Source organism: Podarcis pityusensis, assembly GCF_964106645.2.
Source record: "Podarcis pityusensis genome assembly, chromosome: 5".
Lineage (NCBI taxonomy): Eukaryota > Metazoa > Chordata > Lepidosauria > Squamata > Lacertidae > Podarcis > Podarcis pityusensis.
This window is the reverse complement of record NC_138032.1, coordinates 34242355-34268850: the sequence shown is the minus strand read 5'-3', so window position 1 is coordinate 34268850 and position 26496 is coordinate 34242355. Positions and strand designations below refer to the sequence as shown.

The 26496-nt window shown below is 43.7% G+C and overlaps 1 protein-coding gene across 6 annotated transcripts in view; it reads left to right on the top strand.

Moving 5' to 3' along the window:
- Positions 1–25865, top strand: part of ST6GAL1 (ST6 beta-galactoside alpha-2,6-sialyltransferase 1) — a 71734-nt gene extending 45869 nt beyond the window's left edge. For 4 of the 6 annotated variants that reach the window (XM_081006958.1, XM_081006955.1, XM_081006957.1 and 1 more), the window contains exons 2-7: positions 2064–2200; positions 10222–10915; positions 12746–12843; positions 20313–20414; positions 21281–21455; positions 25303–25865. In XM_081006958.1, the coding sequence (XP_080863084.1) occupies positions 10273–10915; positions 12746–12843; positions 20313–20414; positions 21281–21455; positions 25303–25544 (1260 nt within the window). In that variant the 5' untranslated portion in view covers positions 2064–2200; positions 10222–10272 and the 3' untranslated portion in view covers positions 25545–25865. Of the gene's footprint in view, positions 1–1528; positions 1745–2063; positions 2201–6831; positions 6914–10221; positions 10916–12745; positions 12844–20312; positions 20415–21280; positions 21456–25302 lie in introns of those variants that run through there. The other 2 variants (XM_081006956.1, XM_081006959.1) reach the window with 2 other exon arrangements.
- Positions 25866–26496: the final 631 nt, after the last annotated feature.

Here is a 26496-nt window from a genome sequence, read left to right as displayed (position 1 = left end):
CAAAAAGCACTGGTCTTAGAAGAATGTGCGGAAGAATCAAGTTTTGTAGTAAGGAAGCATCAGACATCGGGGCAAATGACCATTGAGACTCGCTCCTCACGAGCCGCGCTTCATACCCTTCTTGAGTGTGTTTTCCTTTTCCTGGCTAGAAACTTAGAGGGGGATATATAAGTAAGAGCTGTTAACCGTGGAACAGTCTCGCTCGGGAGGTTGTGAAGGTTTTTAAGCAGAGGTTGGGTGGCCATTTGTCATGGATGCTTCAGCTGAGATTCCTGCCTTGCAGGGCATTGGACTAGATGACCCTGGGGTCCCTTTCCAACACAATTCTATGATTCTTTGTGAGTGCGTGTAGAAAATAGTCTATTGTACAAAGGTAAAATGTACACTTGCTGCTTTGCACATTTTTGCTTCTGGTCCTGCCTACCAGTGGTGAGAGCCAGTGTGGTGTAGTGGTTAAGAGCGGTGGACTCGTAATCTGGGGAACCGGGTTCGCTTCCCAGCTCCTCCACATGCAGCTGCTGGGTGACCTTGGGCTAGTCACACTTCTCTGAAGTCTCTCAGCCCCACTCACCTCACAGAGTGTTTGTTGTGGGGGAGGAAGGGAAAGGAGAATGTTAGCCGCTTTGAGACTCCTTCGGGTAGTGATAAAGCGGGATATCAAATCCAAACTCTTCTTCTACCACTGGGATGTAGACCCTTGGAAGATCAGGTGGAAATGTGACCCTCAGCCTGAAAAACCCTGCTCTAGGCCCATTCAGGTGTTATTTAAATAGGTACCTCATCACATCTGGGTTGGGTGAGAGTGCTATCCCCATTCTTCCTTCTGTTGCCTTCCAAGAGTTTACAGGTCCATATCGGATCCCCATATATTTTGGAATGCTAAAGCAAAAACAGACACCAGGGAGGCAGCAGAGTTAACTCACTTGTCCCTGCAAGAGCATCCCCAAATGTGATATTTTCCCCATTTAATGAATGCCCAGATAGGGTGCCCCTCAAACCACCTTCACCTGCCAATCCATCCATTCATTATTACACACTGTTTGATTGTTTAAAAAACCCAAATGTAGTTTATAGAAGATCAAATAGTAAAATCAAGAAAAATGTACAGCCCTATTTCAAACACCCAAAGTTAAAATTACCTCAACTCACTAAGCACCTGGGTAGGCTTGTCTAAACAGGAATGTTTTTAGCGGGCGCCAAAAAGGGTATAGTGAGCAGATGCCTGCTTGATCTCAATGGGCAGGGAGTTCCAAAGTGCACTAATCAACTAAGTTCTTACAAATGTGAAATGGGCATTATGTGGCACCCAGCGTAGTGCCGGTTCTGCCGATCAAAGCAGTTGAATGAGCATGTGTAGGATAAGGTGATTTTGTGGGGATACTGTTCCCCAGTGGTTAAGGGCTAAAGATATCAATAAAAAGTATATCTTACTCCCCCCAGCTTTGCTGCCATTGAGGAAATGTAGTTCCTTCCTTCTTATGACTTCACACTGTCAAGTTCTGGTGTTCCGATTCCCCTCAGCTGTGTCTCAACAACCTCAAAAGTGGCTCCGGATGCCAGATTAGGCTTGTTCTTCTTTTCTGAGTTGTCTCAATTCCAAAAAGCAGTACATCAAAATAGAATATAGGTTGGGCGTGGGCTCTTTATACCTGCAGGAGATGAGCAGCAGGAGGTTTCTGGTTTCGTTGAGAAGTTGGAAGACAAAACGACAGATGAGGCTCCGCACAGTTTCTCCACATGAGAAGTACCGGTAGTCTAATGTTCTTGGAAGGGCATTTGAATGTATTGTTGGAAGGGAGCTTTTAGTGACTTGGTTTGAATGAAATTGGATCCATTGATTTGTTTCAGGATAAGCTACTTTACGTAGCAGCGACCGGCAGTTGTTTGCATTTGTTTCTTTCAGGCCTCTCGGAAGGCCGTTAGCATGCTTTCCTTCATGCTTAAAAGGCTTGGCTCAGGCATCAGAAGTCTGTGTCTTTCACTTTCATCTCTGTATACTAAAAGCATGACGACTCCTGTGCTGTTGGTATTTTTTCTCTAATAAACTGTTCTTCATTTCACAGGTGGCTTTCAGCCTTCGTTAGAGATCTCACTGCTTTGAGTGGCTGGGTATCTTGGACAGCAAGAGCATTATGAGTAGCCCTGAAATCTTCTAACACCCTGCCGTGTCTGTTGCAACTTCAGTTTTCATCGACATCAGGTAACCAATCTGTCGTCAGATTAGCAAATGAAATTTAGGGACGCAGTAGCTGAAATAAGATTTCATTGGCTTGATTAGACGGATTGTCCCTAGTAATCACGCTTTCACAACTGTAAGGCTGTAGGATAGAGTGTTAAATCCTGAACCCATTTGTTTTATTGAATGCAGGGTGCTAGGCTCATGCTATTATCAGGCTGCTTTTGAGCATCTTTCTTGTTCGTCTCTGTGTTGGTGGTTTTTCACCAACATCAGTAATTTGTTCATAGCTGTAGTCCAAATGTCTTTTTATTCTGGGGGTTTATATCATGGTGGTTTGGTATACAATCAAAGGGATGAGAGTGTATGCAAAAAGAGAGAGAGAGAATGGATATGGAAGCATTGCCAATTTTTAGAAGAACCCTAAAAGCAGTGCTGTTTCAGTGGGCGTAGCCAAAATGCTTTTACCTCATGCCTGCTTTTATTACTGATTTAAGCCATCATTTCTGGTGGTTTGCTGTTTCTTTTAATGTTTAAGCAAAACTTATAAGGTGCTTTGACTACATATTAATGTAGAAAAGCAGAGAATAAATTCTGTGCATACAGAAATATTATTGTTCAGAAGTACCTCACACCTGTGCTTGACATTAAAGCAAAATGTTTAGTTTGGAAGGTGTCACCCCCCAGTTTTGTTTGGTTTCACTCATTCTGGCATCTGCTTTGCATACAGGATCCTTACATTGTTGCAAACATTACATTTTTGCAAACATTATAAACAGTTTTTAAATGGTGTCTGGTTAGTATGTTTTTTGTTTCTTCAGGAAAGCAAACTCTATTTTGCATGTACAGTGGTACTTCGAGTTAAGTACTTAATTTGTTCCAGAGGTCTGTTCTTAACCTGAAACTGTTCTTAACCTGAAGCACCACTTTAGCTAATGGGGCCTGCTGCTGCTGCCGCGCTGCCAGAGCCCGATTTCTGTTCTGAAGCAAAGTTCTTAACCTGAAGCACTGTTTCTGGGTTAGCGGAGTCTGTAACCTGAAGCCTATGTAACCTGAAGCATATGTAACCTGAAGCGTATGTAACCCGAGGTACCACTGTATCTGTTTTGTCAGGAAGTTCTATCCCAGTACATTTTGTATAATAAGAATTTGGGTGGCTTTCTGAGCAGGAAGGAGACAGGTGACCAGTCTTGCATGTGACCATGGTTGGCTAGCCTAGAGACTGACTTGCAAATTTTCATCCTGCAAATTGGTTTATGTGTGTGAAGGGGTGGATTTTTGGGACAGGTTAGCCAGATTGATTCATATCCTGTTGGTGGATTCTTCTTGTTGTCTTGTTGGGCTATGTATGTGTTAAAGGGAATCCATACTGGAGTGGAGGTGTCTTCTTCTATTTGTCCCCGACTGGTTTCTAAGAATTTCCAGTTGTTACTTTAAGAGCTAGATAGTCGTAAGTTGATGGCTCATGATGGGCTTTCATCAATACACAGACATTGTATGCCTGCTTACTCCTTTTGGTAATGAACGTTTTAAGTACATTTCCGTGCAACGAGTGGGATGACAGTATATTTGCATTCAGAGCAAAAATGCAGCAAAACTGCCACACCAGCAAAGCTCTTGTCCATGTAATACTAATTTATGGGACTCTTTTTGGTTAAATGATGTGCCTTTTCATGTCAGATTGTAGCACCCTGCTTGTGGTTAACGCTTAGCTGGAATGAAATATTCAACGCTGTGTACTGCCAGCTTTTTTTAATGAAGAGGGTATAAGCACTGTCTGTCCCTGTTGTAGATTTCCTATGATCTCACTGAGGTTGCCATAACCTTGCCTTCAGGCTTTCTTGGTGGTTTATGAAATCACCTTTTCCACAGCTTCTTATAAACAGTTGTAATTTTAAAAATGGCTGTCATCATCCTGGAAAAGCATAGGAAGTGACTCAAACAGTGAATACAGTCATACCTTGGTTCTCAAATGGCTTAGTTGTCGAACAAATCAGCCCTCGAACGCCGAAAACCCGGAAGTAAGTGTTCTGGTGTTCAAACGTTTTTCGGAAGCTGAATGCTTCTGCTTGAGTGCAGGAAGCTTCTGCAGCCAATCGGAAGCCTCACCTTGGTTTTTGAACTTTTTCGGGAGTCGAACAGAATTCTGGAATGGATTAAGTTCCAGAACCAAGGTATGACTGTATCTGTTTTGGTTACTGATGTTATCTGCCTCAAATGATCTCATATTTGATACCTTGATATCTGAGATCCTCTGATGAGGTGGGATTCAGCTGCATTTACGAGGGACTGACCCTTTAATGTATCAGTCCCTGTCCTGTGGAACTCACTGTTTGTGGAGGTTCAGCAGCAACCAACCCTGTCTTTTTTCAGACATCTTCTGAAAACTGTTTAGACAGGCCTTCACGATATGATTTTGTTTTCTTGCAACCAAAGCCACTCCCGAACTAAGGGGGGGGGTTGCGGGCTCACGCCCCCATCCACATTCTCGCGGGGCTGGGGCCAGCCCCACGGGATTTTGGGTTTCCCATTAGTATGCACCTTATACAGCGCCGGCCAATCGGTGTGCAGAAGGGGCGGGCCTACCTAAGGGCACTTAAGGTCAGGGCAGCCCTGGCTCGCCCCCTTTTTCCTTCTTCGCAGCAGCTGCGGTTTCCCACCCACCCACCCTTTAGGTGTGCTTTCGGACTTTGTTATGGGCTTCGGTTGGTCGCGGCAAGGGGCTTGGCAGGAGTTTTTCCATTTGGCTAATTGGCTGAATTTTGAAGCCACTTGGTTTTTTCGCCTACCTCGTAGCAAAACATCACAACTCATTGGTTTTGGCGGTTAGGCATTGGCAGGGGTATTGTTATGCAAATGAGATTGGGGGGAGGAGCGCAATCACCTCCCCCAATTCTTGAAGGGTAGTTCATTAAAGGACTCCGAGGGGCGTTACCTCGTCCGAAACCTACGGAGGCTAGGGCCTAAAGCGCCCCCCCCCCCCGAGCGGTAACCCCTTGGGGAGCGCCTAGGGATGTGCATCTCGGGGGCTCCCCCTGTTGGAGCTTAACCCTTTCCGGTTAGACCGGATAGTCTGTTAGGGCCAATGCCTAAGGCCAATACCACTCTTACCTGTAATCAATAAAGTTGTGGCCATTTTCGCCCATTAACCTAAATACTGGTGTCCGGTGTCTTTATTTACTCCATCTGGGGAGGGGGCGGGAATTGCCACGCAACCAGTGTCTAATGATGTTTAAAATTATGTTTCCTAGATATTTACAGACTGGTTTTATTGAATTTTATATGCTGTACGCTGCCTTGATATATTTGATGTAAATACAAATTCTAAATTTTCAAATCTGGCAAGCAAGAATACTAACATTTGAAAAAGCAGTTCAGAGCAAGGAGATCTCTATGTTATACAATCTCACCAAAAGGATATGATAATTCATGAGACAGGAAAGGGAAAAATGGTCGTGCTTTTCATATATTAATAGGCTTGTGGTTGTGGGTAACTCCACACCAGATGAGGAACTGCCCACAGATAAGGTGCATGCGCATTAATGCCAATGTCTCTTACGCAACCAGCATCCCATTTGAAGTAGAGGCTTGCATGCATCTCCACAGCAAAAGCTAGAGGATGTGGGTATACTGCTAGAAGCTGCCTCTTGGTGATGCCTTAAATCATATTGGCTTTGCCAACCCAGCTGCCAGAGGAAAGCAGCAGTCTGGAACTCAGGGTTTCTACTTCCAGCTTTTGCCTATTTGTCCTTGGTCCGCACACACAAACCACTTTGCCACAATGGAGATTGCAGACTTCCCTCTTGGGATGAATGACTGGATAGCCAAGGCTGGAGATGGGGCTCTTGGCAGCCACAGGCAAAGTTAGAGCAAAGTAGGCAGCAGTGATTTGTGCAGGCTCCTCCAGGTGACCCCTTACTTGAGCACGCAAAGAGTAGTTTTCCGATTGTGGATATTTGTATGGTTGCCACATGCGTCTCTCCTCATACTTTGGTTAGCCCTATCAAATAGACTCATTTTTATTGGCTGATGCAGCCTTTTGGCAGGAAAGTTATCCAGGGCTTCTGTCACAGTAGGTGAGGGAGCCCACACAGGTCTGAAGGAGCCTGCTTTGTTATAACCCTAGTAGGAATGTCCTCCATCCCTGTTTGGCAAAAATGGAATTTTCTGCTTCCTGTGAGTTTCTATTTTACTATAGGGGTGAAGGGCATCTCTCCCACTTCTGCTTCACTGTCTATTTTCCACCTGGAGTGCGATTGGTGGCTTAGGGCTTCTGCTGGCGACCTACATGTCCCAGACTATTTGCCCTGTTTGTCGTCTTCATTTTCTTGTCTTTTTCATTATTGGTTCCTTGTTTGGAGTTGCCATTCCCAGTTGTCAAATTTGGGGTTTGAGGAGTTGTCTTCACTCTGCCAGTCTGGAAGGTGGAATGATTCCTCCCCCTGGAGAGCTTCTGAAGGACTTGCTTGCCGTAGCCAACAAGAGGAGTCATTGCTGCGAGGAACATCCCATCACCAAGCAGACATTCGCTATAGCTACATATTTCCACTCCCTCCCTCTGTGCAGCTGCAGCCCAAGCCCATGCAAGTTTCTTGGGACGTGAATTGCACTGCAGCAGGTTGATTGACAGTGCTGTGTGAAGTCACTGTGAATGACAGGTTGTAGAGTGTTGAGAGTGGCAGTTGAAGGAGTTGGAGGAGGTGTTGAGACGGAGTGAGAAGGAAGGCAATTTTATGTGTATGTTTTGGATACTTCTATCCTGCTTTATAACCCCGAGTGCCCTTTGAAAGAAACTTACAAAAGATTTTCACAATAAAAAACCATGTCTAAGCCTGGTATCGGGAACAAAGATGAGGGAGGGGAAAAACCATGAGCACCTAGGGGTAACAGTTTGGGTAGCAATCAAAGAGGAGAGTTGCGTACGCCAGGCTGGGGTAATAAAACTACTTATTGTTCTTTAGTTCTTTTTAAAAAAATAAATAAGTAAATAATGTTTAATATTCATCAGTTAATGAAGCTGTTTTGCTCTGTGTGGATTCTAGGAACAGCCTACTGGACTGCACGTGCGCTGTATTGATATACACAACTGCATAGATAGCATGCCTCACCCCACGTGCCTTTTATTGATATACACAGTTAAACATAGAGAGGGAGAGGCCCACTGCTATCTATCTGTCATTAAGGGAAATCTGGATCTATGGGACCAACTGAGTGACTGGTCTGGTGACTTGTGTAGGACAGAGCCTCACAAGAGACCCCCTGGAGCATCACAGACTGATTTTTGTGCAGTGTGCAGGGTACCGCGGGGTTTCCTGTTTTTCTCTTGCTTCTGTGCCCTGTTCTTCCTTACTTGGTTTTGTGTTTCATTGCCCACTCACACTCCTCGTTTCCCCTTAATTTTAGTTCTGATGTTAGCCACCTTAAGCATAGTAAGGCAGCTTATAAATGAAAGGGGCACAATTGTGTATTTCTCTTTCCCTTCCATGCACTCCTCCTTGGATGTCAGTCTCGGGTTCATGCTTCTTGTGTTGTCTCACAATCTCTCCCTCCAGAGATTGTGGCTAGAGAAGGAAGGCATAATTTTATTTATTTTATTTATTAATTTCTATACAGCTCTATATTTTTAAGAAAAATCTCAAAGCGGTTTACTCCATATTAAATCAATAAAACATAAATAAAACATTCTGAATAAAGTCAAATACAGTGGTACCTCGGGTTAAGTACTTAATTCGTTCCGGAGGTCCGTTTTTAACCTGAAACTGTTCTTAACCTGAAGCACCACTTTAGCTAATGGGGCCTCCTGCTGCCGCGCCGCCGGAGCACAATTTCTGTTCTCATCCTGAATCAAAGTTCTTAACCCAAGGTACTCTTTTTGGGTTAGCGGAGTCTGTAACCTGAAGCGTATGTAACCTGAAGTGTATGTAACCCGAGGTACCACTGTATAGAGTATACAGTCAAAGCAACATAACATAGAACTAAAATATTATATTAAAGATTTCAAAATAAAACATTACAAATGAGGTCAACTACAGAATACATATTTAATATGTATAATGTTCCCTTCCAAGCATGCTGTGGTCTTGATGACATTCACCACCACCCTGACACAGGGATTTTATTTTTTGGTCTTAAAGACCAACAATGAAGTTGCCAATCACAGTGCTAACATCACTTGTAGTTTGGTCCTTAGATATAAAAAGTATTGCTTGAAACTGTATTAAAACAAGGACCCCTTCTAAGAGATTGTTGTGGAACTGCATTGAGTGCCAGAATGTTAAAATAGTGCAGGCTTCCTCAACCTTGGCCCTCCAGATGTTTTGATTCCCATCATCCCTGTCCACTGTTCCTGCTAGCTAGGGATCATGGGAGTTGCCAAAAACATCTGGAGGGCCGAGGTTGAGGAAGCCTGAAATAGTGCATAGCAGACATGGTGGCTACAGCAAGGACAGGAGTGCCAGCTTGGCCCCATGACCGTGGCTGCCATGCAGCATGCATGCCCCTGGCACTGAAATTTGTGGGTGCCCTGTCCCTTCATGAGGAATTTTGTGGGTGCTCAGACACCCAGGGCCCCAGAGAGTTGGCACCTACGAGCAAGGAGAAATTATCACACCATTTCCAGCAATAGCACCTGCTGTAGCTCTTAAGATGTACAAGTTCCAGATGAATACAGGGTGCAGAAATCTCACATTGGGGGGAGATGCATTGGAGGGGGCCAGAGCAATCCAAACTATAGGAAGACAGCGTAATTTATGCCAGGGTAAATTATGCTGGTGTAATTTCACCTACTCCTTTCAGGAGAAGGTTACTGCTAGCCGAGCTGGCTGAAGCCTGGCAGAGGGAAATCAAGCCCTTAAAATAGAATTGGACTTACAAACCTTCCTTTTTGCCGGTGTAACTTCTACTGGGTTGCTAGGTCATGTGACTGAGTTAAAAGGAGTTTCAAACAAGGGTAGGTTTTCCCCTACCCCACTCTTTTTGGGGGGGGGACTTACTCTGGCCTCAGCCAAACCAGGGGGTTGGACTCGATGGCCCTTGTGGTCTCTTCCAACTCTATGATTCTATGATTCTATGAAACCAGTATGAAGGAACTTAACACTGAGATGGGGGACTTCAGCCACCTGAGCCTAGCTGATCCCAGGCCCAGCTACAGATCTGACTGTTCCCAATCCCCCTCATCTTGATGGGTCTTAGGTTTGGCTAAGGTTCTGCTTAGTGTCTCAGGTGTGCTGGAGGATGCTCTGCTTCCTGTGTATGAAGAGCAAGAAAGTGTAGCTCCATTAAGAGCTGTGCTAATAGGGTCACTTAAAGGTAGCAACGTCCATATGGGAACCACTTTTGGAAAAGCATCTTTCTCTTAGCTGAGGTTGTGTTGCAAGCAAAGGTTCTCAGTCTGGTCTGTGGGCCACTGGTGATCTGCCAGCTTCATTCATGCGGTGTGCAGAAAAGTTGCAGAACAGTTGAGAATATCACTGCTTGACCTTGCACATTATTTTTTTTTCTTTTCTGGTGACTGAAATTGAGGCCATTTTGACCAAGTGCTGGATCAATAGATCAGGCTAAAAAGGCCCTGACCTACGGCCCATGGCCATCATAATACAACACTGGTTTTGATTATTATGTCAGCGCAGAAGGAAAAAGGGTATTGAAATGTGAGTTACACATGTGCTTTGATTTGTATAACAAGAAAACTTTTATTAAGTGGTTGTTCAAGACTTGTAGCAATTTTCAAGTTTTGAGGGAGGAAGGTTGAGCTGTTGTCATCTTTGTTGTTGTTAATTAAATTTATATGCCACCGTTCATCCGAAGATCACAGGGCAGTTTACAATATAAAAGCACAAAAATACACACCATAATAACAAACAAAAATATACTCCCCACAGTTTAAAAGGCCAAAGATGGTTTAAATATTAGCCAAAGACTTGGAACAAGACGGACATTGTGTAACGGGCTGTTTATTTTGGTGATTTCAAATGATTACACACCTTGAATTCTTTCCTCTCCCCATCCTGATTTTAAAAATGCATTTTTAATGCTTTTTTTTTTAGGTACAACTTCCAACCTGAAGTTGATCTTCCTAACCTGATGCATCGTACATTATGGTTCATGTCAACTTTGTTAGAAAATGGATATACGTCCTCCTGGCATTTATTTTGGTTCTGACCATTTGTTTGTGGAAGGAATCGCGGAGAGGATTTTATGTTTCGTTTAAAACAGAAGACCAAGCCAATCATGGACCGTTGAGGCTGTGGAGGTGGAATAGCCTAAGACAAGAAACTGTCCAGGATGAAGCCGTCAATGGCACAGGCAAGCTCCATTTGCCCACCAACACATCTCAAGTTCATGTTGCCGTCACTGCAGTGCCAGCAAGAAGTAAGTTAGTCATAAAACCTGTGAAATTGCCAAGTCCCATCAAAGTGTGGAACAAGGACAGTTTGTCCAGAAACCTCAACACTAGACTGCAAAAGGTGAGGAAGAATTATTTGCATATGAACAAATACCGTGTGAAGTACAGTGGGCCAAAGTATGCTGCTAAATCCAGTCCCCAAAAAGTGTTGTGCCAGCTCCGGAAGCAACTGAACTTTGGGATGATCACCACATCAGATGGGCCCTTCAATACATCAGAATGGGAGACCTACCTGCCAGGGAAGAACATCAGCATGGAAGTGGGGCAGATGGGCCGGTGTGCAGTTGTGTCCTCTGCAGGATCCATGAAGTCATCTCATTTGGGGGAAGAAATAGGTTTGCATTATTCCTCTGCCATTTATTAAGCAACAAAATACAGTTTGAAATCTTTGACTTGGGGGCGGGGGGAGTTCAGTGTTACGGGGCTGGAAAAACATTTAATTTTGAATATAATCTGAAGAAGTATGCATGCACACAAAAGCATATACCCAGAACCAGCTTAGTTGGTCTCTAAGGTGCTACTGGACAATTTTTTACTTCATTTATTTATTTAATTTTGAATTTATTGAATTTGCCGGTAGGACTTTTCTCTTCTCTCTTCCTGCCTTTCATTGCTCAGTGACCACAGATGTCTCGTAGGAAGTGAACATGGGATCCTGGAACATTAAAACTGGGTATTGGGTATTATATTTGAAATTAGTGCAAGGCATTGCTAGAATTGGCATAGTAACATGTTAAAAGTACTTGTGTGTTAAAACCTTGGGCTAGCTCAGGTCTAGCTCTAGAGCGGGTGCAATATTGCAGGCCTAAGTCTAAACCAGGCATCCCCAAACTTCGGCCCTCCAGGTGTTTTGGACCATAATTCCCATCATCCCTGACCACTGGTCCTGTTAGCTAGGGATCATGGGAGTTGTAGGCCAAAACATCTGGAGGGCCGCAGGTTGGGGATGCCTGGTCTAAATCTTGCATTGTAATCTCACTTCAGCCATGAAGTCACAAGGAGGGCTTAGAACAAGGGTAGCTAACATGACGCTCTCCATATGTTATGCCTGACCATTGGCCATACCAGCTGGGCTGATTGGAGGCATCTGGAAAGGATTATGTTTGTTACCCCTGCCTTACAGTATTTCAGCTTCTGCGGACATCCCCATCTGTAATTTGGAGATAATAATACTGATCTATCCTACAGGGTTGTTGTAAGGATGATTGAGATAATGTACATGCAACATTCTGAACTCAGCTTGAATGATTTTAAATACAATTACAGTGGTGCCTCGCAAGACGAAATTAATCCGTTCCGCGAGTCTCTTCCTCTTGCGGTTTTTTCGTCTTGTGAAGCACGGCTATTAGCGGCTTAGTGGCTATTAACGGCTTAGCGGTTTAGCGGCTGTTAACGGCTTAGCGGCTTTAAGAAAAAGGAAACAAACTCGCAAGAACTCGCAAGACGTTTCGTCTTGCGAAGCAAGCCCATAGGGAAATTCGTCTTGCGGAACGACTCAAAAAATGCAAAACCCTTTCGTCTAGCGAGTTTTTCGTCTTGTGAGGCATTCGTCTTGCGGGGCACCACTGTATTCACCTGTCCAATAAGGATCCCCAGTGGTGATAGACAGTGTAAAAGAAAATCAATACAATATGACAGCCTTATAAAAATCCATAAAATATAAACTAAGCCTGTCCAAAACAGACTCAGTACCTGCTCCCGCTTTTTCAGTACCCACAACCAATATTACCTCTGTCTGTGTTAAGCCTCAGTGTCTCATCCACTCCAAAACTCTTAAGCCGCTTCCACTCCAAAATGGCTGCCAGACATCAGCTTGAGAGCTCTCTCCTTCCTTTGGAAATGGAAGTGAAACAACTGGTGCCCCCTTTCACAGCTTTCACATATCCGCCTTTGCTGAACTTTTGAGTTCACAGTTCTCTGTTAACAGTGGATTTCTTTCAAATGGCATAAGAATTTCAGGAGCTAATTGAGATGTGGCAGGGCTGATGGAAAGTTTTCACATTCACAGTGGAGAGTGATTGTAGTAAGGCTAACGCTCCTCACTGTCTTCTTCCAAAGCAGTGGCACAGTTGGGTTCCAGAGCTCGAAACAGAAACTTTTGAGACTTCGGGGCTTTTGCTCGATCAGGTGCCTTTCAATTTATATTTCCTCCTCACTGCTTTCAGATCACCACGATGCAGTGCTGCGGTTTAATGGAGCCCCTACCAGAGGGTACCAGGCTGATGTAGGGCAGAAAACCACAATACGCCTTGTTAATTCCCAGGTAAGTTTGCATGGTAAGCGCTGTGCTAAGGGAGCAACAGAAAGGAGTGCGTATTGAGGGCTTTAATGAGAGCTCCTTCAGCTCGTTTTTTGTTGTTCTGCCTGAAAAGATTTGCAAGTAAGAATAGCAGCAAAAAGTAGAAGAATCACTTATGTCAGCTCTTTATGTTGCCATTGCTCAAGAACACAGCCGATGAACATAAAAGGCCTGCCTCTAAACCTTTCTTAGTGATATCTGAAAAGTGTCTTTTCACTGTGGAAAGGACAGCAGATTTTTTAAAAAGCACCACCTGACAGTGTGTGGGGAGGAGGGTGAGAGGGGAGAGAGAGAGAGAATAATAATTTTGTGTCCATGTTCTACAGAACATTTATTTACTCTACAGAACATTTATCTATTGAAACTTGAAAAACAAAGGGAAAAAATGATACATAAACGTTAACATCAAATGCCAAGCATCTTTTTAAACAACATGTATTACTATTAAAACAAAATAGTGAACATGCTTTTTAATGATGCTGTTTGCATCACAGCTAGTTTGATCTTAAGTGACTCTATATATTTCCCTCCCCATCGCTGCACCTTCACACCATTGTGGCCTTCAGACTATTAAGATTTTACACTTGTGCACAGATTCTTCTTCTTTTTTAAGTTTTAAGGTATCTTTTTATGTTCCCTTTTGCAAAAGGGGAAAAATTCAATGTAGTGATGCCTTTTTGGTGACACAAAGGTGTTAAAAGGCCCAGGCCACATCAGAGGATTTCCTGCTGTGGCTTCTCCTCATACCAACAATCCTTTGTTGGAGCATTGCTCTCCTTCACTGCGCCTATATTGCCCATGCGCGGCACAAAAAAAATGTGCTGCAGCGGCTCACACATTGCAAAAGCAAGAAGGACCTTCAGAGTAGGCCACAGGGAAATGAGCAGTACAGCACGATCCCTTTGCATGTTTATTTAAAAGCAAACACCATGTGTTCAATAGGATTTACTCTAAGGAAAGTGATCACTCATTCAAGAGTGACTAGAATTGGAACTGGATGCTTTTAGGTTTTCTGAATGGGATTTCTGAATTCTCTGCCTGACAAAGAATAAGACTAAAGGAGTTTAATAGGACTGAAATATTAAGAGAGATCACAGATTTTCCAGGTCCTTGTACAACCCTTAAGGGCACAATCAGAAGAAAAGCAATAATTTCTTGGTAAATAAATACCATTGCTCTTTTGTGATGATTTTAAACAGTGTCCCTGGCCAGTGATAAAAGGCAAGGAGAAAGAATGCAGACACACACTCTCGTCATTCATAGCACAGCATGGATTTTGCTTCACTTGCCCATCTAAAATACCTTTATCTTGGAAAGCTCAGTGGTAAAGCATCTGTTCTGAATGCAGAATGTCCCAGGTTCAGTCCCATGCATCTCCAGATAGGGCTTGATATGTCCCCTCGTCTGAAACCCTAGGCAGCCACTGCCGGTCAGTTTAAACAATGCTGGGTTAGATGGAGCAGTGGTTTGACCAAGTATGAAATAGCATATTGTATTCCTATGCACCTATCACCATTTGAAAGTGTTATAAGAAAAACTGTTCCCTTTCCCTTATGGCAGGCATGTCCAAAGTCTGTTCTGGGGGCCTAATCCGGCCTGTCGGTCAATTTAATCTGGCTCCCATGGCAGGATATGTCCTGGGGCAAAATCCTCTTTGAAAAAAGTTTGGGCACCCCGTCTTACGGGGTATTCCGGAGCACATATAGAGTCCTTAAGTGGGTTCCCTATTGGTAGGAGAAAACAGAGGCCAACCAGGTTATATTGAGCAGCAAAGCGGCTAGTAAGCCTGATCTTTATTAAAGGAGCTGTTGCAACAGGGTCCCCACATGCAGGAGGGAGGAGAACCCTGAACAATGGTGCGCAAGCCCTTACATAGACATTTGAAATTGCCCACCCTGTAACCCAAGACCACCCACCCCAAAAAAGATCATACATACATCACAGAAGGAGGCAGTCTACAGCAGAAATCCTGTCTGCCAGGAGCATGGTCACTGATTGCATTACCTGGGCAGTCTGGCTATTCTTTTGTAATGGTTAATACTTTAGTTCCTGAGTCTAGGTCACATCCTCACCCTATTCATACACAAATACGCCCTTAAGACAGGATTTACAAGCAAAAAGACAATGGGAAGGCTTTCCCCATTTGCCTCCCTTACTGCAGAGGAATATTTGAGGCCATTGGAAGAGTCAAAATGGCTTCAGGATTGCTCTCCCACACTATTTCAGACACATGGTTCATATATTTAGATATGTGTGCATTGATGAATATTTATTCTATATTTTAGACCTTAAAATTCTTCTTACAAAAGTGATCTCACTCTGGGGCACCATTCCATTTCAAAGTCTAAATCCGATGCAAGGAAGAGTTCATGTTCTCCGAACCACGTCCGCAATTGCGAATGACCTCTTCACTGCAACATTTCGACCCTCTGTGCCCGCAGTCCAGTTTGGATATGTGGTGTCGCCAAAGGGATGCCATGATCCCTGCAGCTGGCCCCGTCAGACAACTTGATTGATTAGAGCAGCAGGAAGAGGTGGAGGCCTTTTCCTAAAACTATGAAGGATGTTGAGAATGGAGCAGCTGAAAACTAATCCTTAGGCTCTTCGTGTTCTCTGCTGTAAAAGCCTCCATGTGGGAAGTGTCACTTCCAGTATTGCCCCATAGTCTGATGGGGGGACAACATGTGGTGGGAGAGAGTAAATCACCCCTGTTGTCAGAAATACAAGAAAGCTAAACTGAAAATTAGCATTTACACACAAGCCGGTTATATTATATATATATATATATATATATATATATATATATATATATATATATATGATATTCCATTCATCCGTGTAATAGCTAACGCAGAAAGCCCAAACAGTTAAGTAATGAAGTAGTTCATTAGGAGTCGTACAGGGGAACACAAGTAAATCTGGTAGCAGTTTAGCCGCAAGCTGATGAAGGGCAGAAAGGCACTGCAAGCAGGATTGTGAAGCTGCGGCAGTACTGGTGTGGACGTACTGTGCTAAAAATAGCCAGAAGTATCTGGTGGCAGGATACTAATGAGGCAGCGGAATTAATGGAGAAACACTTTTGCAGGTTCGTGCAGAACTGCCCGTGAACCTCAGTGCGCAGAAGTAGTGGACGGTGAAGATGATGATGATGATGATAATAATAATAATAATTTATTATTTATACCCCACCCATCTGGCTGAGTTTCCCCAGCCACTCTGGGTGGCTCCCAATCGAGTGTTAAAAACAATACAGCATTAAATATTAAAAACTTCCCTAAACAGGGCTGCCTTCAGATGTTTCTTTGCCTTTTTGCTTGCCTGATCGGAGAAAGGGGTGTGACTGGCATGTGCACAGAAACCTCTGGCTTGGTTGTGTGACTTGAATGCAGCCTTTTGCCACACCTGTGCCTCACCCACCTTTGCTTCTGGCCCCACCCATCTCTGGCATGTGCTCCCGGAAGGTTCTCTGTAGGGCAAGTGGCCTTTGGGTACAAAAGGTTTTCCCACGCCTTGCCTTAGTACTGTAACTAAGCCAAGATAGGGTGACTGGGACAGACACACATTTCCCCTCTTACTCACACATATCTCCATATTTCTTTCCTTGCTCTTTTCTCTCCTGTGTTGAATTTTAAACTCCATGCTCCAGATGCTTTCCCCCTCCTTTTTTCTAGCATTTTTAGATTTAGAGAGGTTTGTCTGTGGGAAACGTTTCAGTCGGAGCAGTTGTAACCATCAGAATAAAAATGTTTGGAAGCGGGTCAGTCTAGCTTATGGGTCGCGATTGCTGATTCGTGCTTTCTGAATTATGTTTTTCTTTTGACACAGAGGGCATGGCATTCAGAGTGCTATCATTCAAGTAACATGTATTGGACACACCGGTGAAGTTCTGTTTAATGCAAATAAAGTCTTAGCACTTATTTTGCTTTTAAAGATAGCCATAAAGGTAACAGTGGCTTTTTTTTAAAAAAAATGAAATGTGCCATTTGCACATTGCAAGCTTGCCGTTCTCACACACAACCTGGACATATTTTGGTATCATTTGACTTTGAGAGCTGAGCCCACACCAGAATTTGACCCAATAACCATTAACACAGACAACAGAGATAAATCAAAAGTAAATTGACTGCATCACGGTGGGGAATTGGCTTGCTTACTGTAAATCAATAAACAGAATAAATAACCCTAGTAATAGGCTACGTTTGAGAGTTTAAGACCAACACAAGAGTTATTTATATTGATTATCGTTAAAGCATTCCTGGGAACGTATAGAAACTCTAGGATGCATTGAAACGGGCCAGGGAGATCAGACTGACTTGCTTTAGGAAGAGAAAGGGAGGTTGTCAGAGGAGGAAGGGGGCAGTAATTTTATGGGGTGTTGGGAAAGGTTTTAGGGAAGGATCAGAAGAAAGCAATTGGATGAGTTTGGGACATGACAAGGAGAATAAAGGGAGTGGGTCTCAAATTGGCTCAAAATTAAAACAGAAGCAAAGACAACTCTTGTCTTCTTGGCCATGAAAGAGTGGTAAAGGGTTTAAAGTGGTGCCAGCCAGGAAAAGTCTAAAGGCTTTAGAAATTGCTTCTAAAAAAACATCATTCTGTTTCCAGGTGAGTAGGGGATTAATGTAATCTTTTGGGCTCTACTGGAAGGAGCCTCAGGCCATTGACACTACGTACTTGATGAATAACTGTGGGAAGGAGTGCATAGGAAGGAGTGTCCTGTGCAGGTGATAATATCTTGCCTTAACACTTCCAGATTGAGTCAGATGCTGTTCTGTTTGTTTTAAACCCACAAGTGATAAGGGGAGATAGCAGAGATTTACAGTAAAGGAAACAATAGGTTTACCAGAAAGTGTTGCAACTCAGTTTACTTCAACAGGCATGATGAGCTTCCTGCAATGGGGCCTGTTGACCAAAATCCCCTTCTCAGGCACAGACTACCATAGAATAAGCAGAGGAGTGGGGTAGGCTTGCTTTGTAACAAGCTCATTTCCCAGTAAGGCCCTAGTAGGAAAATCAAAATCTAATCCAATTGTTTAATAACCCTAGATTGCTGATTGGTAGTTTACACAGTTTACACAGGCATTCCCCTGTGTTTTAACGGGGCTGTTCCATTGCACATTTTAATAACGGTCATTTGTATTTTAATGTTTTAATGGGACTGTTTTATTGTGCACTTTAATTATGGTGTGTTTCTGATTACACTGTATCTTAACAAAGATGTTGAATTGGGTTTTTTTATGCTTTGTAAACCATTTAGAAGCCACGTGGGGATTAAGGAGTATATAAATTATTAAAATAAGAACAGTATTTCCATTCTCCTGTTGTAAACAAAATCTGCCCTTTTCCCCTTATGGGATATCCAGGAGCCCATATAGAGTCCTTACATAGGTTCCCTATTGGTAGGAGAAAATAACAGAGGCCAACCAGAGAATATTGAGAAGCAAAGCAGCTGGTAAGCTTGATCTTTATTGATCTGTTGCAACAGGGTGCTCCTCTTACCCGCAGGAAAGGAGGAAGAACCCAGAACAATGGCGTGCAAGGCCTTATATGGACTTTTGAAATTGCCACCCTGTAGATCAAGACCACCCCCAGAAACATCATACATACATCACAGAAGGGGTGTAACCTAAGACCACCCCCCAGATACATCATACCTACATCACAGAAAAGGCGGTCTAAAACAGAAATTTGAATGTTGTTTTTCTCCTGTCGTTTATCTCCTGTCTGGCAGGTTACTTGATTGGATTGCCTGGGGAGCCTGGCCAGTCTTTTGTAATGATAAATACCTGGGCCACGTCACAGGCTCACACCCTATTCAAACACAGACATACCCTTAAGACAGGATTTTTGAAGGAAAAGACAATGTGGAGGCTTTTCCATTTTCCTTTGACCTTGCAGAGAAAACATTTGGTCAGTTTGGGACAGTTTGGGAATCAAAATGGTTCCAGGTCAGTCTTCCTGTGTTGATCTATGTAAGTAGTTGGTTGGTACACTTACGAACATTTAACATATACAGTGGTACCTCGGGTTACATACACTTCAGATTACATACGCTTCAGGTTACAGACTCCGCTAACCCAGAAATATTACCTCGGGTTAAGAACTTTGCTTCAGGATGAGAACAGAAATTGTGCTCCAGCAGCGCGGCAGCAGCAGGAGGCCCCATTAGCTAAAGTGGTGCTTCAGGTTAAGAACAGTTTCAGGTTAAGTACGGACCTCCGGAACGAATTACCTTAAGTACTTAACCTGAGGTACCACTGTATCTAAGACCTCAAAATTCCTATCACACTCCCTACTTACATGGATTTTGAGCTTGACGGTGAAAGGAACTTTCAGGTGCCTTTTGCAAGGCTTTGTGAGTTGGCTACCTGTGTATAACCCACCTTCATGGTCAGGAAAAAGTTGGGAGATGGTGGGAGGCTGTGCCATCAAGAACATATGATGTGGAGGAGAGACTGGTCTCGTTCGCATGTCACGGTAAACCATATTTTATGGATTTCTGCGAAAGAGATTGTTCCCACTTTGCTTCTCCCATCAGGTGAGCTGAAGCGACAAGCCATGAGGTTTGTGAACCCTGGATTGTCACTAGTTTCTCCTGAAGCAAAACAAACCGTAGCTTCAGATCATGGTTTGTTTCCCATGATCATGCATTTGCATGTTACAACAGGCCAGGCTTTGGCTTGTCGCTGCTGCTTGCGCTAGTAGATGTCCCATGGGTTCCCAATTCTATGATATGAAAGCCATTGACCATTGTGTGCAAAGAAGGCCACTGTCTGGAGAATATAGGTGCCTGCTGCAATCAAAGATGTGGAGAGGATATTTTCTGTACAGAAGGCGTTTTTGAATTCATTTTTTCACTATAGATGTTTTGGATAACAGGAAATGCAGCTCCAATAAACTTGAGCATCAGGTTTTTAAAATTAACGAATTGTTATAAAAAGAAAAAAGAAATCCATGATAATCTTGTTTGGATCAGTAGTGAGGATGATATCTAGGAAAGGGATGTGTGAATTTTTGATGCTGCTATTGCACTGCATTTCATAGTTGGGTGAACAGAGCTGACCTTGTTTTTAAATTGCTCCAAGCATTCTTTGCCACTGGGCCAGAAGAGATATGTGCTCTACCTCATGGTCTTCAGCCTGATTTGAGAATAATTCAAGAGAATGTGTGACTAGGTCATTTAGCCCTCCTGTAATGTCCATGACTAGATCTGTCTAGATTTGGAGTGACTGTTTTCACCGATCCTGGCCTAGTTATCAAGATCATTTCCCTTGGTTTCAAAAGGAACTGCAGCTTAAAAGTTGCAGTTCTCATGGAACAGTGTCCTGCAACAGTCAGTGACATTTGCCACCAGTGAAGCCTTGCAGTCTGACCTCCCTGTGCTTTTCAAAGTGGCAACATGTATTAATCACCACCTCTTTTGTCATTCCCAGCTTATTACTGTAGAAGAACAGAAGTTTCTTACAGATCCACAGTATAATTCTGGAATCTTAATTGTGTGGGATCCAGCACCATATCACTCAGGTATCCACGAGGTACGTTTGAGCTATGTGCATATTAAAATAATTGCCTGGAATTGCAGTGGATTCTGGGAGAAGGTTGTGGTCATCCTGGAAATGCATGGTTCTGTGGTTGTAAAGACTAGTACAGGGGAAGGCAACCTAAGGCCCGTGGGCCGGATGTGGCCCAATCACCTTCTCAATCCGGCCCATGGACAGTCTGGGAATCAGCGTGTTTTTACATGAGTAGAATGTGTGCTTTTATTTAAAATGCATCTCTGGGTTATTTGTGGGGCATAGGAATCCGTTCATTTCCCCCCCCAAAATATAGTCCGGCCCACCACATGGTCTGAGGGCCCACGGCTGAAAAACGTTGCTGACTCCTTCTCTAGTATCTCCTCACATCTGACACCAGAAGCACCAGGTACCTGAAATCGGCCTAATCCTCAAATCAAAACACTTTGATGCTCCATGTACAGTTCCACCAAGGCTTAGGGCAGCTATTGAATTATTGCCTACAAAGAAAACCAAAGGATAAAAGAACATCCCTTTAATTATTTCCACAACCCCCCAAAAAATCAATTTAGAAACAAACAACCCCTGGATATATTTCTCTGCAGTTCAGCAAGTTTCTTGTCTAGCAGCATCTCTCTCATGTCTACAATTTTCAAGCCAATTGCACGCAAAACACTTGAGATTTAAGTGATGCACCTCAGAGCTGCAAAGGCAGCCCTCACGGAACCACTGCAGCTGTTCTTCTGAAATTCAGCACGGTTCTTCTGCTTGGTGTGGGGACATGAATTTTTTTTTTGAGAACATCTCTGAATCAGGCTTCTCTGTTTGGAGACAGTTTTGCTCGTATTCATAGAAGAGCCACAATTCTTTTTTGCTTTTGGTTTCAGTGGTACCAAAAACCGGACTACAATTTCTTTAAAAGCTACAAGAACTATCGGAAAAGGCACCCGGAACAACCTTTTTATATCCTGAATCCTCACATGCAGTGGCAGCTCTGGGATATCCTTCAAGAAAACTCACCAGAGGATATTCAGCCAAATCCTCCATCTTCAGGGATGCTTGGTACGTTGTTTGCAGGGCAAGTCCTGGGTTTCTTCTTTGGACTGTGAGTGGGTGTTACCTATCTTTTCATATAACAGTGAACTTGGCCTGTTGAGTGCCTATCAATAAGAGAAGGGTTTCTACATACTTGGGGAGCTCAGTTTGCAGAAGTATATAGATTTGTAAATTCAAGGAAAAGCAGCCAAAACAGCCAGGTAAGAACCTCTGAGCTAACAAAACATTGGTGGCAGTTGAGCCGAGGGAGTAAAAAAGGGTTTAAGGGATCTAAAAATTCAGTAGAATAAAGTCTCTGGTTGAGAGCAGCCGAGACATGGAAGAGAAAATAGAGGTCAACCCATTGCCCTCATTTATCCCTTTCCTCATAAAATAGATGGCTAGATTTGTTAACAAATGCTCATTCTACAACTTCAGTCTATCCCTGGCCTCTGTTATAAGGTGCTGCCACCCCTCTTGCCTCCCTCAAAACGCACTTGTTTAGTGAAGCCTTTGACATCACCCTTTAGCATACTGCTGGGGTAGTCATCCTGGTGCCCCCAGATGTTGTTGGCTCCCAATTCTCATTAGACCCAACCAGTCTGGCCACCAACATCTGGAGGACACTATATTGAGCAAACCTGTTATTCTCCTGTTGGCACTTGTCTCCATCTTTTGACTGCAAACCAAGGATGGGTGATATCTGTTCCTCCAGATGTTGTTTGATTCCAATTCCTACCAAGCCCTGCCAGCATGCCCAGTGGTTAGGGAGGATGGGGGATGTGCTGTGTCATCTGGAGGGCCACAGGTTCTCCTTCCTTAGTGTAAACGCTATTGGGTCAAGGATCTGCCTCTTGTACTTGCACCATGCACACAGATGGAATTATTATTATTATTATTATTATTATTATTACCACCACCACCACCACCACCACCACCATCATCTTCTTCTTTAGCTAACAGTTAGTGTTTGGCACACAGCTTGAGCTGCTTCCACCATAGGAAAGAGGCTGGTTTTTTCTGGATGAAGCATTCTTTTCTTTTCTTTTTACACAGGTACACACACATACACACCCCTTACTTGCAGCTAAATAACTATAACAAAATGATAATTCAATTACCACCCCATGCCATATCGTACCCCCCACACTCCTAAGTATTACTGTGTTTACTCGAATCTAATGTGCAATTTTGGTGCCAAATTATGTTGCAAAAATTAAAGTGCGCGTTAGATTCGATGGCGCATTAGACTCGAGTAAATACGGTAGTCGGTGTGTTTTTTTAACTCTCGCCACAAGATGGCACTATTGCATAGTAAGATTCTGACACAAAAGAGGACATGTTTCCAGCTGAATTCTGTTGCTGTGCTTGAATTGATAAGGCGCAAATATTGCCTTGTCTTGCTGCGCATTCAGATCCTGTGACTGGCAAAAACAGTGGGGCTCTTCAGGGAAGCCCTACTTGACTCAAACATATTCCATGCTAGTGCAGAAAAGGGGAGGGGTATGATTTGCCTCTGAGGACGTCCACAAAGCATGACTGGATGCTGCCCTCATTAGCAGAGCAAATTCGGAAAAGTTGTTAGTGAACATTCCCCTACAGCATGTTCCACACATGACAGCTTTGTGAAGCTTCTCTTCTGCCTCGGGATAAAAATAATCTGTTTTTTCACTGTTAATCATCAGAACGGCACCTTTTCCAGTAATGCGTTATGAATATAAATCACAAATGGCTTTGAGGAATTGTGGAAAATAAATCTGCCAGGAACTGCTATTCACGGAAGCCCATGGTACAGATTGTATCATCATCATTATATAGTGCTAACAGTATGCATGGGAATTTGCAAATGACAAGAGGAGAGGATCCCACCCAAATGGAACTTTGCAATCAGGAATTTGACACAAGGAAAACCGAGAAAGGCAAAGAGGCGTGTGTGTATTTGTGTGTAAGCAGTGAAAGAACATGCAGTTGCATGTGCTTGGGCTTAGTTAGAGGCTCACTCCAATTATTATTATTAAAAGTAATTTATTAATTGTCTTCTAAGCCACTGTCTCAAGCTGATTTACACATAAAATAATTAAAAAACTGTTAAAAACACAACACAACAAATATGTTTAAAGCAAGACTAAAAACCCTCACAAATGGACACTTGTGATATAGTCCCGTTGATCCAATTGGGAAAACTTGCCAGAACAAAAATATCCTCAACTATTTCCACAACCTCCCCCCAAAAAGTGTAAATAGTCAAGTCATATCTTGATAGGAATGCTGTTTCCCAGGACAGGGGCAGCAACACTAAAAACCCTGCTCCGAGCTATTGCAGAGTGAGCTTCTGCTATATTTGGAACTTGTGGGAGATCTCTTCTGCAAACCACAGTAATCTACTGAGTATGTAACAGATAGGGTGGTCTCTCTAGTAACCTGGTCCCAAAATAGCCTGGTAGCAAATTGATTGCCAGTATAAATCCCCAAAGAAAGCTGGCCGTCGTCTTCTGCATTAGCTGCCCCCTCCAGATCAACTCCAAGGGTAGCCCCACACACAGCATGTTGCAGTAATCCAACTGTGAGGTTAGCAGCGCATGGAGAACTGTGGTCCAGCTGTCCCAACCCAGGAATGGCCATAGCTGTCTTATCAACCAATGTTGATCTCAGGTGCAGGAAATGTGGGTGTAGCTACCCAAAATGGCCACTCACTGGGCCTGGTAGGTTGAAGGTTCCCCACCACTGTTTGAGGAAAGGAACGTTCCTCCTCTGGCCATTAGTCAACCTCAATGGAAGTGCTTTAGCTAGGCAGATGAAAAGCAGTGCCAATGGTTGTGTTTGATTTACCAATGTTGTGATAAGTCATGAGTATGCAGCTGACATTTCCATCTCCAAAGACCCTCCTCCCCCTGCCCTGAGCATCTTGGGGCTACTGCAAAGTCTTGTGATGTGGAGGGAGGGAGGAATAGAGGAGGGAGATAGGGCAGAGGCAGATTGTATGAATGACGCGCCCCCCTCCACTCAGACAAGCAGCCTCCTCCTGATTTCCGCCTCACACTCAAACAACCTGCTCACATCACATAATTTTTACGAGGGTCAAAGGACAACAGCTGTCAGAGGAGAGGAGCGGGGAGGGAATCCCCCCTGCACAAGTTCAGCACGTGATACAACCAGCTTCATTCGTATTGTGGTATATTGTTTTTATGTACAGGCCTCTGAGTGAGAAAACCTGGTGATTGTGGCTCATTAAGAGAATGTCTATCACTACACGTACCTGTGGGGAGTTTTGTACATCTAAGGGGAAAGCCCACTAGATGGCAGCAGAGCTCCAGTTTGGGCATAAAAAATGGTACAAGCAATTTCACTTACGCTTTATTTGCTCTCATACGGTTTCCGACATACAGCAGAGAAATGACTTCTATCCATATACCGGTGCAATCTTAGCAGTAATTGAACAGTGTTCAATTGCAACAATCAGGGGTGGAGAAGACGCCATCTTCAACAATATCTATCAGGCCAGGGGGATCTGTAGCCAATAACCCAATAATGGGTTCCCAAATCCCATTATTCCTCACCACTGGCCATGCTACTTGGGCAGGATGGTGGTTGGAATCGAACAACATTGGGATTGCCACAGCTTCCCCATCCCTGCTGTAGAGCCTTTAACTCCTTTTGTCTAGGTTTCTAGTCAAAAGAAAACATCAGGAAGACCTCCTTTCTTCCCTCTGCGTTGCTGAGGATTTCTCTCTCTCTCTCTCTCTCTCTCTCTCTCTCACACACACACACACACACACACACACACACCCCTCATGATTTTTAAACCCTGCCTTCAGGTCACCCATTCTGCTGTGTCTTTTAATGGATCCTTTGTCTCTCTCCCCTCCCTTTCTAGGCATTGCTCTCATGATGAACTTCTGCAACGAAGTGGATGTTTACGAGTTTCTCCCTTCCAAAAGGCAGACAGACGTTTGTCATTATTACCAGAAGTTCTTTGACCAAGCCTGCACTATGGGTGCCTACCACCCGCTGCTCTTTGAGAAAAATATGGTGAAGCACCTTAATCGAGGCACAGATGAAGACATTTACACTCACGGGAAAGTCACTCTAACTGGCTTGAGGAATGTGCAGTGTTAGACCTGTGAATCCCCTCTTCTGGGCTTGGAAAAACCCTTCTTGAATCACAAGGCACTTTTTAATTTTTAATTTTTTAAAAAAGAAATTCTAAAGTTGGGCAAGCTGTTCACAATTAACAATTCTTCCGTTCAGTACGCCTTAATTTGTGACTGCAGGGTGGGTTGTTTCTACTAAAAAGCAGGCAGAAGAAAGCTCTAGCTGAGGCATCCAGTGTTTAGGAACATCTTCATGTTTCATTGCTCTGTCTCAGAACGCTCCAGTCCTTAACTCAGGAACACATAAAATCAGGGCTGTGAATTAAAGTTAGTTTTGGGCTGAGAATTCTGCATTTCTGATAATCTGTTTCTCTCGCCGCCGCCACCCCCACCCCCATTTGACGAGTTTCTATCTCTCACGGTGGGAGGATAGATTGTGTGCACACAATCGATGCAAAATGAATATGGAATATGTCCAGTGATTAGGAGTCAGGGCATCTGTGACTATCAAGCTCTTAGCAGTATCTGCTCTTGCTTGTTGGATGCCAAGGCAAAACCTCAATGATGCTTGCTCCCAGGTAAGTTGGCATAAGATTGCTGCCATAGTTCTCCCCCTCCCCCCCCCAAAAAATCTCTAAATACATTATCTGATGTAGCATTTCAAAATGCTCCAGAGAAATCTGTGGGGAAGGGCAAGGCACCAGAGGTTAACTGCTGAACCGTCACAGTGACAGAAGGTTCAGACTAATGAGCGAGTTTTGAGGCCAAGGCTTTATAGGCCTGGGTGAGAAGGGATTGGCCTGTGAAGCCAGGATCGCAGCCTAGGTGGTACCCTTGCAGTGCAAAGCTTAGCCAGGTTTTCGGCAGTGGTCTGAGCAGCACAGGACACCAGGTCTTGACCCTTGGGTCCCTCTGACACCTCACCTCTGTCATAGCTAAGAGCCCTTCGTAAGACACACAGAAGTAGAGAAAGTGTG